Source organism: Ovis canadensis, chromosome 6, assembly GCF_042477335.2.
Source record: "Ovis canadensis isolate MfBH-ARS-UI-01 breed Bighorn chromosome 6, ARS-UI_OviCan_v2, whole genome shotgun sequence".
Classification (NCBI taxonomy): domain Eukaryota; kingdom Metazoa; phylum Chordata; class Mammalia; order Artiodactyla; family Bovidae; genus Ovis; species Ovis canadensis.
This window is the reverse complement of record NC_091250.1, coordinates 121,468,651-121,480,680: the sequence shown is the minus strand read 5'-3', so window position 1 is coordinate 121,480,680 and position 12,030 is coordinate 121,468,651. Positions and strand designations below refer to the sequence as shown.

General features: G+C 43.3%; 1 protein-coding gene across 1 annotated transcript in view; it reads right to left on the bottom strand.

Moving 5' to 3' along the window:
* OTOP1 (otopetrin 1) overlaps positions 1-10,711 on the bottom strand; it is a 38,545-nt gene extending 27,834 nt beyond the window's left edge. Inside the window, exons 1-2 of the mRNA XM_069595086.1 lie at positions 10,609-10,711; positions 2,443-2,579 (exon numbers count right to left, since the gene is read on the bottom strand). Coding sequence (XP_069451187.1) covers positions 2,443-2,579; positions 10,609-10,711 — 240 coding nt within the window. The remainder of the gene's footprint in view (positions 1-2,442; positions 2,580-10,608) is intronic.
* Positions 10,712-12,030: the final 1,319 nt, after the last annotated feature.

Genomic DNA, 12,030 nt, shown 5'->3' with positions numbered 1-12,030 from the left:
TCCCCTAGGCTTTCCACATTGTCACTGGAATCTCCAGAAGATTGTCCTCGTGGAATGGGATGAATTGCACGCCCCTGGAGTTAATTGCATTCATTTGCTGGCACTTCCAGAACAAAATACCACAGATCAGATGGCTTAAAACAGCTGAAATTAATTTTCCCCCAGGTCTAGAAGCCAGAAGTCTGAGATCAAGGTACTGGCAGATTGGTTCTCTCCTTTCCTGTAGATGGCCACCTCCCTTCAATGCTCTCATACTGCGAGTCTGCGTCCTCCTCTCCTCTTTTCATAAGGACCCCGGTCCTGTAAGATTAGGGCCCACTCTAGTGACACCCAAGATGGACCATAAAGAAGGAAGAGCACCGAAGAATTGGTGCTGTCAAACTGTGGTGCTGGAGAAGACTCTTGAGAGTCCCTTGGGCAGCAACGAGATCAAACCAGTCAATCCTAAAGGAAGTAAACCCTGAACATTCACTGGAAGGACTGAAGCTGAAGCTGAAGCTCCAGTACTTTGGCCGCTTGATGCAAAGAGCTGACTCATTGGAAAAGACCCTGATGCTGGGAAAGATTGAGGGCAAGAGGCAAGGGGGAACAACAAAGGATGAGATGGTTGGATGGCATCACCCATTCACTGGACATGAACTTTGGCAAAGTCCAGGAGATGGTGAGGGACAGGGAAGCCTGGCGGGCTGCAGTCCATGGGGTCACAAAGAGTTGGACACGACTTGGCAACTGAACAACAACAACAAAGTGACCTCATTGAGCCTTGATTACCTCTGTCAAGACTCTGTCTCCAAACAATTACTTTCTGAGGTCCTGGACTATAGGGCTTCAACATGTGAGTGTGAAGGACACAATTCACCCCATAATAATTCTCAAAACTCAAGGTGACCCCTTTGCACAAATCACCCTGGGAGCTCCTGCCCAGTTCCAGAGATGCTCCCACAAAGACAAACTTCTGCCAAGCTCGCCTGGCACATCCTCTCAGAGAACCTCACTTGTGAGAATGTGTTCCATCTCAAGAAACATTGTAAGGTCACCAAAAGCTGACTGGTAGTCACCTGGATGCGGGTGGAGGCTACTTTTAATAAAAGATGGAGATTAAAAAATGGTATCATGGGCCTTCAGAAGTGAGAAATTTGTCCTAAAGAACGTTCCTCAATGGGGAATGCAGAAACATGTTCAGCAATAACAGTATACCTGGATCATAGCTTTTCAGGGTGACTTCTGTGGAGACAAACCATCTGAGAATGTTTATGTATGTATAAAGAATATATACATGTGTAAGAATGTGAAGATGAAGCTCCAATACTTTGGCCACCTGATGCAAAGAGTCAACTCATTTGAAAAGATCCTAATGCTGGGAAAGATGGGGGGGCAGGAGGAGAAGGGAGCGACAGAGGATGAGAAGGTTGGATGGCATCACCAACTCAACTGACATGAGTCTGAGCAACTCCAGGAGAGAGTAAAGGACAAGGAAGCCTGGCACACTGCAGTGCAGGGGGTCACACATAGTTGGACCTGACTTAGCGACTGAACAACAACATAAGAATGTGTGTGTATATGTATAGAGAATGACTGTACATGTAAATAACTGAATCATTTTTCTGTGCAGCAGAAATGAACACAACACTGTAAGTCAATTACACTGCAGTTAAAACAAAAAGAATCACGGCAGCTTGGTTGTGACTTTGGGCAAGTCATTTGTCCCCTCTGTCCTTATTGTGATGATCCAAGAGCTGTGCTTGTGGAGATGTTGAAAGCACACACGAAGTGAAATGCAAAAGTCCAATAGAAACACTACTTGTTACTTTTGTAGTTATGTCAACCCTGGTAGCTATCACCAGGGATTTTGGCCAAGAATGGAAGCTATGCTGGAGACCCATCTCGGGTCTTCTTCAAACATGAGGTTTTTCTGATTCTAAGCTACAGATTTAAATTACATATCAAGTCCTTCCTTCTTAGCCACACCAAGTTGACCAAGGTTGAGAAGGAAATTCTCATACATTTCTAAAGATTTTAATCCACAAGTAAGCTTAAAAAAAAAAAAAGTGTCTCAGTGACTCAGAGCAGAGACTGTAATGGCACAAAGTTTTTTGGGGGATGATGAAAATGTTCTAAAATGGATTATAGGTATGGTTGCACAACCCTATGAATATACCAAGCCACCAAACTGTACAATTTAAATCAGTGTGTTGTGTGGGATGTGAATTATATCTCAATAAAACTGTTAATTAAAATTCCCCAAGCCTTTTCCCATGGGCTCCAGCCTGGCTGAATTTCCTGACTCTTCATCAGTGTAAGTTTTGCCCCTTAAGATTCCCACAAAAGTGGCCACGGGGACACAGTTCCACTGTGCAGAGGAGGTGGCCGAAAGACTCTTAGATACCCTGGGATACGGTTGGTAGATGTCAAAGCAGCATAAGCAAACACCGTGTGGTTTACCTGCAGCAGAGTGTGCACCGCATGGGTGACAGGGAAAACTCCTTCAGTGGCTGACAGACATTCAGAAAATCCAACGAAGTACCCAATTTTAAGGCATCCCAGGATGACGGTGATGGATGCGAACAATGCGATACTGCCTAAATGGGGTGGGGAGGTGGCAGAAACACACACATATAAGTGTTAGCATGCACTGATCTCACTTCAAAACAAATTATATTAGGCCCTCATGTATAAACTCAAATGATTTTTGACAAGGCTGGCAAGATGGCTCAACTGGGAAATGACATTTGTTTCAAAAACTGATGCTTGGAAACTCGGTATCCACACGCAAAAAAATGAAGCTGGGGACTTCCCTGGTGATCCAGTGGCTAAGACTCTGTGTTCCCAAAGCAGTGGGCCTGGGTTTGATCCCTGATCAGGGAACTAGATAGCACATACCGCATCTAATAAAACCCAGGGCAGCCAAATAAATGTGTGTGTGTGTGTCTATGCATGTATGTGTTAGTTGTTTAATCGTTCAGTCCGACTCTGCGACTCCATGGATTGTAGCCCACCAGGCTCCTTGTCCATGGAATTCTCCAGGCAAGAATACTGAAGTGGGTAGCCATTCCCTTCTCTAGGGGATCTTCCCAACCCAGGGATTGAACCTGGGTCTCCCACATTGCAGGCAGATTCTTTACCATCTGAGCCACTGGGGAAGCCCAAATAAATAATTTATTATTTTTTTAATGAAGCTGGATGCTCACCTTACAGCATATATAAAAATTAACTCAAAATGAAAAATGTTAATCTTTCAGTCATAAAAGATGTAGGAACCCAGGTTTTCTACATTGTGGGCAGAGTCTTTACCATCTGAGCCACCAGGGAATGAATTAAAGACTTATTCTAAAACCTAAAACTATAAAATCTTAGAAGAAAACATAGGAAAAAAATCCTTATAATGTTGGGTTTGGCAATGATTTATTGGATATGACACCAAAGGCACAAGCCACAAAAGTAAAAAATAGTTACATTAGTTGCTCAGTTATGTCTGACTCTTTGCAACCCCATGGACTATAAAGTCCATGAAATTCTCCAGGCCAGAATACTGGTGTGGGTAGTCTTTCCCTTCTCCAGGGGATCTTCCCAACCCAGGGATCAAACCCAGGTCTCCCGCATTGCAGGTGGATTCTTTACCAGGTGAGCCACGGGGGAAGCCCTCATTAAAATGAAAAAATAATTAGGCATCAGAGGACACTATCAACCCACAGAATGAAAGAAAATATTCACAAATCACATATCTGATAAGCTGAGAGTATCCAGATTCTATGAGAAACTACAATATAACCATTTTATTTTAAAAAGCAATTAAAAAAATAAGCACAGGACTAGAATAGACATTTCTCCAAAGAACATACATAAATGGATATTTAACACATGAAAAAACACTCAACATCACTAGCCATCAGGGAAAGGAAAATGAAAATTACTATGAAATGCCATCTCACATGCATTAGGATGGCCACTACCCAAAAAAGAAGAGAGAGAAAAAGGATGGCGGGGGGAAGGAGAGGGGAAGGGGGAGGGGAAAGGAGGGGAGGAGGGAAGGAAGGAAGACAAGAAAGGAGGGAGCAAGGGAGGAAAGATGGAAAATAATAACAGAGATGCAGAGAAACCAGAATCCTTATACACTGGTGATGGGAACATGAAATGGTGTAGCCCCTGTGGAAAACGGTATGGCAGTTGCTCAGAAAATCAAAAACAATAACTCCACATGGTCTAGCAATTCCCCTTCTGGGAATTTTCTACCAAAGGATCAAAAGCAGGGACACAAAGGGGTACGTGGACACCTGCGTTCATGGCAGCATCATTCCCAAGAGCCTAAAGGAGGAAGCAACCCAAGCGTCTACCATTGGAGGAATGGATAAAAATGTGGCATGTCCATTCAGTGGAATAGGATTCAGCTTTGAAGAAGGAAGGCCGTTGTGACACGTGATACCACCTGGACAAACAGTGAGGGCATCATGGAGCTCAAGGTCCGTAAGTGAAATAAGCCAGTCACAAAAAGACAAATACTACATAATTCCACTTATTCCTTGGAGTAGTCGCATTCACAGGAACAAAAAGTAAAACGGTGCCTGCCAGGGGCTGGGTGGAGGAGGAAATCGGGAGTTATTTAATGATACAGACTTCTAGTTTTACAAGATGAAAGAGTATTGAACATTAACTGTAATTAATTCACAAAAATGAATGTACTTGACACCACTGAACTGTACCTTTAAATGATTAAGCTGGTAAATTGTATGCTATGTTTATTTTATCATAATTTAAAAAAATTTTAATATATATAAAGCAAATTCTACTATTGGCCTCAAGAGCTAAAACGAGAGGAAAACATTAGGACTTGTTTACCATTGTACAGGCCTCAGGCATATTCTGGGGTCTGACAAATGATGTACATTCAACAGAATTTGGGCAAAACAAAAGAAGTCCTCTAGAAGATTTTCCCATGCAAAATGATCAATCTAAGAGTGTCATTGTTCTGCTCAAAATATCTCAGTTCTTTGATCCTAAAAGCCCGCTCGCTAAAGAATAAAAGTAAGGGGTATAAGGTATACAGGAACTTTCTGTACTATCTTTGCAACTCTCCTTTAAAATAGAAAGTTTACTTTTTAAGAATGACAGGGACATGTCTATAGTCGTGGCATGTAAAGTGCTGTGCTAGTGACATGGAGAAAGGAAACACTCTTTGATGGTATACCCGGCATGGTTGACAGCAAATGAAAACAAACAAAAACAGGCATATGAATAAGATTGGAAAGGAGTATGCAAAATACATTTAAAAAGGAACTTGTAACCAAATGAAGAAATTAGCAAGAAAAGCATAATAACTGTGGAGATTTGATCGAGGCCAAAGTCCCTAGTCTCTCCTCTGGGCCAGCATCAACCACCATTCATACATTCTCTCCCATGAAAGCAGGAAACCAGATCGTGTGTGACATGCATTATGGCAAGAGAGCGAGGAGGGCCTGGGCCATCACAGGGAGCTATAACATTACAGCTCCGGCCTAAGAAGCCTCCAGTGAGGAGTAATGCAATCGCCTGGCTCCTTTCCACTGCTCAAAGCCTTGCAGAAACAACTCTAAGTCACTTTTTTAATTTTTTTTCCAAATTCTGGAAAACCCCCAGTGAAATCAGAAACCTCACAGGAGTGGAGATTCAATCCCAGGACTTTGAAATGGTTTGACAAATGCATGGTTCCTTTCGATTACAAAGAGAAATGGCCAGATGAAGTGAGACAGGCTGATTGGGTGGCAAGGGCAGAGGCTGAAACTCTGGGGACCCGGCTGTGTCACAGACAGAATGTGTGAGTTCAGATAGGTCATTCCCAAGCTCCTCGTCTTGGTTTTCCCATCTATAAAATGAGACTGGTCCACCGCCGTGGTTCTCAAACTTGAGCCTGGGTTGGAATCACCTGGAGGACTTGTTAAAGCAAAGAGTACTGGGTCCCACCCCCAGAGTTTCTGATTCAATAGAGCTGGGGCGGGGTGCCCAAATTTGCATCTCTAACAAGTTCTCACGTAGAGCGTATGCTGTTGGCCTGGGACCCCACCTGGAGAATCACTGATTTAGGACATCTCTGTCACTGACATTTCAAGAGTTGTGATAAGAACATCACATGCAAAAAAAAAAAAAGAACATCACTTGCCTTCTCATATTCCTGCAGCCCTTTCTTCCTTCATCCATCCTCCCATCCATTTCTTTTTACAACAAATGTTTTAGGGACTCCTACTATACTTGAGGGGCTTCCCAACTGACACAGTGGTAAAGAATCTGCCTGCCAATGCAGGAGACGCAGGTAGACATGGGTTCAAGCCCTAGGTGGGGAAGATCCCCTGGAAGAGGAAATGGCACCCCACTCCAGTATTCTTGCCTAGGCAATTCCATGGACAGAGAAGCCTGGCAGGGGCATGAGGCATTTTGTCAGGCGCTCAAAGGTAAACAATAAGATTGCTGGAGGAAAAAAAAATACACGCATATAACACTGCATAAATTGGGGTGTGCAGAAGATATAGAGGGGTGAGCTGGCCCCAAACTTCTCATCTGCATCATGCAAAATCAGAAGCTAGTGGAAGAGTAGCAAGAGTCCACTGCAAGGAAAGGACTGCAGTTGAGAAACCCTGTTCCCAGGCAAGAGGGTGCCCCCGGGTCAGGGCAAAAGACAGAAAGATATTTGAAGATATGCAGAATATAATTGTTTGACACCTCTTTGTTGTTCAAATAAGATCCAGGCACTTGGGATATAAAAACATGAATAAAATAAAGTATATGTCCTTGGTGAGTTTAACCTTCTAGTGGGGAAGACAGGAAAATAAGCAAATAAGTGATAAACACAGAAGAAATGTCAGGAAGTGTCAAGTGCATGAGGTCGACGATGGTAGTCAGAAAAGGATTCTCTGAGAAGGTGACAGCTGGACAGACGAAAAATGATGGGAGAAAAATATCCACAGAACTCACCTGACAAAGGGCTTTAACCAAACAATCAGGAGCTTTAACCAAACAATCAGGAGCTTTAATCAAACAATCAGGAGCCCTCTTAGCGAGGGAAGATGGAGAGGAAAGGGAGAAACAATGAGGGATAAACTTTGCAACAGACTGAAGAGGTAGATGGATGTATAAGGGAAGGAAAGAGAGAAGGAAGGGAGGGAGGGTGTAAATGCATGGATGATGGATGGATGGTTGGATGGATGGATGGATGGATGGATGGATGGTGGATAATGGATGATGGAAGGAGGGATGGATGGATTATGGATGGATGCATGAGTGAATGGATGAATAGTCCAGTTTAATAGAAATAAGAAGAAAAAAAAAGAAAGAAGAAGATGATAGAAGTTATATCTAAATGGATGAAGATAAACTGTCTGGAAATGTGTAATTTACATGCTCTTTAAAGACTTGTGATACAGACTAAAGCTGGGGATGGACTGAGTGAGGAGCAGAACAACCTTTCAAAGTTCTTATGGTAAAGAGATGGGTACTAGGGGAAAAGAGGGAAACATGCACTCTAAAGGTCTTATCTCTTTGGAATAGAGAGGAATGGGAGGATCTTGGAGTGGGAAGCAATGCGGTGAGAATGGAGTAATATTTATCTCATTATGAGAATGAGGAAAGGTAAGCTAGTGATTAATAGAGTAGAAAAACACAGTAGAATGTTCAAGTTCTCCAAAGAGCAAACACTGGAAAAGGCAAATGAGTCAACAACATGTACAATAAATCATTATAATCACCCTAAATAAAAACAGAAACAACAAATTTCAGAATATAAACCATTACAATTGGAATGGTCTAAGTCTCCCATTAATTAGTAAGCAAAGATGGGAATTCTGAATTAAAACCAAAACCTAACTATATGATCTTTACATGAAACACACTTTTAGCTGAGTGACAACAGTGGAAAAGAGGGAGGTGGAAAAAGCGGAAGTAGGCAACACAAACTAAAAGAAACGAGGTAGAGGAATGTTCATATCCGACCACACGGGATTCAGGATTCACTGTAAACACTTAGGACAAATAATTCTTCCATCTTTATCATTACATGTGAAAAAAAAAACATCATGTATGAGGAAGACATCATAATCAAATAATCCAAATGAAATCATTTTTGTTTTGTGTATTTAACTCCTACTTTTAAAAAAAAAATTGAGTGAAAGATTTCAGAACCAGGCAGACCTAGCAGACACAGACAGGACATAGAGGAACTGAACTGCACAACTGACAGACTTGGTTTTACGACATCACCGAGCATGTTGATAAAAATCAATTATGTCATAAAAGCACAGAACATAAAGTGTCATGGTAGGTACTAACGCCCTGGCTTCAAATCCATTTGCTACCACTTTATTGTTGATGACCTTGAGCAACTTCCTAACTTCCCTGTGCCTCCATTTCCTCATCTGTAAAATGTGGATTATAAGATTGACTGTCTCCTAGGGATGTTCAGTTCAGTTCAGTCACTCAGTCGTGTCCAACTCTTTGTGACCTCATGGACTGCAGCATACCAGGCTTCCCTGGCCATCACCAACTCCCGGAGCTTGCTCAAACTCATGTCCATTGAGTCGGTGATGCCATCCAACCATCTCATCCTCTGTCATCCCCTTCTCCTCCCACCTTCAATCTCTCCCAGCAGCAGGATCTTTTCCAATGAGTTGGCTCTTCCCATCAGGTGGCCAAAGTTTGGGAACTTCACCTTCAGTCCTTCCAATGAATATTCAGGACTGATTTCCTTTAGGATGGACTGGTTGGATCTCCTTGCACTCCAAGGGACTCTCAAGAGTTTTCTTCAACACCACAGTTCAAAAGCATCCATTTTTCAGCACTCAGCTTTATTTATAGTCCAACTCTCACATGCATATGTGACTACTGGAAATGGCAAAGTAATGTCTCCGCTTTTTAATATGCTGTCTAGGTTGGTCATAGCTTTTATTCCAAGAAGAAAGCGTCTTTTTATTTCATGGCTACAGTCACCATCTGCAGCTGCCTAAAAGCTACTTTGGAGGTCAAAAAAATAAAGCCTCTCATTGCTTCCACTGTTTCCCCATCTATTTGCTATGACGTGATGGGATCGAATGGAATGATCTTAGTTTTCTGAATGTTGAGTTTTAAGCCAACTTTTTCACTCTGCTCTTTCACTTTCATCAACAGGCTCTTTAGTTCTTCCTTGCTTCTGCCATAAGGGTGCTATCATCTGCATATCTGAGGTTATTGATTTTTCTCCCAGCAATCTTGATTCCAGCCTGTGCTTCATCCAGTCCAGCACTTTGCATGTTGTACCCTGCATGTAAGTTAAATAAGCAGGGTGACAATATATAGTCTTGATGTACTCCTTTCCCAATTTGGAACCAGTCTTTTGTTCCATGTCCGGTTCTAACTGTTGCTTCTTGACCTGCATACAAGCTTTTCAGGAGGCAGGTAAGATAGTCTGGTATTCCCATCTCTTGAAGAATTTTCCACAGTTTGTTGTGATCCACACAGTCAAAGGCTTTGGCATAGTCAATAAGGCAGAAGCAGATGCTTTTATGGAACTCTCTTGCTTTATCGACAATCCAGCGGATGTTGGCAGTTTGATCTCTGGTTCCTCTGCCTTTTCTAAATACATCTTGAACATCTGGAAGTTCTCGGTTCATGTACTGTTGAAGCCTAACTTGAAGGATTTTGAGCATTACCTTGCTATCATCTGAAATGAGTGCAATTGTGCAGTAGTTTGAACATTCTTTGGTGTTGCCTTTCTTTAGGATTGGAATGAAAAAAATGACCTTTTCCAGTCCTGTGGCCACTGCTGAGTTTTCCAAATTTGCTGGCATTTTGAGTACAGCACTTTAACAGCATCATCTTTTAGGATTTGAAATAGCTCAGCTGGAATCTATCACCTCCACTAGCTTTGTTCGTAGTGATGCTTCCTAAGGCCCACTTGACTTCGCATTCCAGAATGTCGGGTTCTGGGTGAGTGGTAACACCATCATGGTTATCTGGGTCATGAAGATCTTCTCTGTACAGTTCTTGTGTGTATTCTGCCACCTCTTATTAATATCTTCTGCTTTTATCAGGTCCATACCATTTCTGTCCTTTATTGTGACCATCTTTGCATGAAATGTTCCCTTGGTATCTCTTAATTTTCTTGAAGAGATCGCTAGTCTTTCCCATTCTATTGTTTTCTTCTATTTCTTTGCACTGATCACCGAGGATGGCTTTTTTATCTCTTATCTCACCTAGGGGTGTAGAGGAGATTAATAAAGTCAACTGTCTCCTAGGGGTGTGGAGGAGATTAAATGAGTCATGACATGGAAAGCACCCAGAACAGGGTCCCACAAATAAAAAAATTCTACAAGGATGTTATCATCCTTATTATCATCACTTAACTAGGTAGAGCCAATTAGAAGCTTCTGCAGTCACATTTCTTGAGAATAATCCTAAAATGTTTAGTGTCGGCAGAGGGGAGACCTCTTCTTCTGTGTTAGGTGCCCAGAGCCCTCCTAGGGGGTCTAGAATCTTGAACTGTAGACTCTTAGAGGTTGAAGTTACCACAGAGTTAGTCTACATCCCCCGTCTCATGCAAAGATGCTTCCCATTGCATCACGACCAGCACCTGTCTGGTCTCCACCTGAATGTGCCCAGGGCTGGGAGGCTCACCCGTTGCATCACCAGCTGCTGCTTCGATTAGAATGCTCTTCCCCACACAGAACTTCAGCCAGCGTCCCAGAACCACCATCCTCTTTCCTGGCAGTTCCGCCATCATTCACTCATTCCTTCATCCATCCATTCAGCTACCCACTCATCCATTTGATGATTCAGAAATATCAACTGGCACTCACTGCATGTTAGGCAGTGTGCCCGGAGCTCAGGTTATAATGGGAAGTGCATTCAAACAGGGTCTCTGCTTCGAAGAGCTCACTGTCTGGTTAGATCAACAAACTGAAAGACACAGTCTCCTGCTTGTGAAGTGCTAGGAGGAAAATGGACAGGATGTTATAAGAACATACAACCTGGAAGACCCACCTGGTCTGAAAGCAACATGAAAGGCCTCCCTGAAAAAATGACTCTCATTTTCTAGGAAACCCCCTACCATCTCCATATCCTCTCTCTTCTGGACTGTCTGTACACCCCTTTCACTCCTCCTGGGGCCACCCCCTAGCGGCACCCATGTGATGCTCAACAGGGGACACTCCACTTGCAGCCTGACTTTCTTTCCAATCAGTGCCCAATCAGCATCAGCTTTTTAGGCAGCTGCATTGTAAGGCTGAAATCCTGAGAGGAGATTTGTATTTTCTACTAGAGCAGAAATCCCATTCGAAAAACAAAACAAAAAAGTACATGTGAGAGAATGCAGGCAGTTAGGCAAGACTCTCTCACAGTGAGCCCAGGCTGAGCCTAGGAGATAGTCGCTCCCTTTCCTGGGGATATCGCTCAGAAACCCCTGCATCTTCACCTGCTCCAGAATTTTGCTGGGTGTCACTATCATGCTCAGTTCTCTATATTCTGTGTATTCTTTTATCCTTTTTTAAATTCAAGGTAGCCTCCCGAGACCCTACATATTCTCCCTATATGTAATGTACACGCCTGCTCAGTTGCTTGGTCATGTCTGATTCTTTGCAACTCCATGGACTGTAGCCCTCCAGGCTTCTCTGTCCAGGGCATGGGATTCTCCAGGCAAGAACACTGGAGTGGGTTGCCCTGCTCTCTTCCAGGGGGTCGAACCCGAATCTCCTGCATTGCAGTAGATTCTTTACTGCTGAGCCATCAGGGAAGCCCCACCCCCGACATTAGGGTATCACCCCATTTTACAAATGAGGAAATTGAGGCAGAAAAGTGAGGCTACATGCAGGGGGGTGGGGCAGAGAGCTCTTAGCCCTCATGCTCTGACGCCCCTCACTGTCTGCACCATCCTTGCCCCCTCTTGCAGCTCTCCATACAGGGGCCACACCCGAGCATCCTGTCCCCAGAGCCCAGCCAGTGCCCCAGAGCTCAGTCCAGGCTGTTGAACCAAACTGAATCAATGTTTCTGCCCAGCCACCACAAAAGGTGCCCCCATGCTGTGGGCTCTGTTATTCTCTG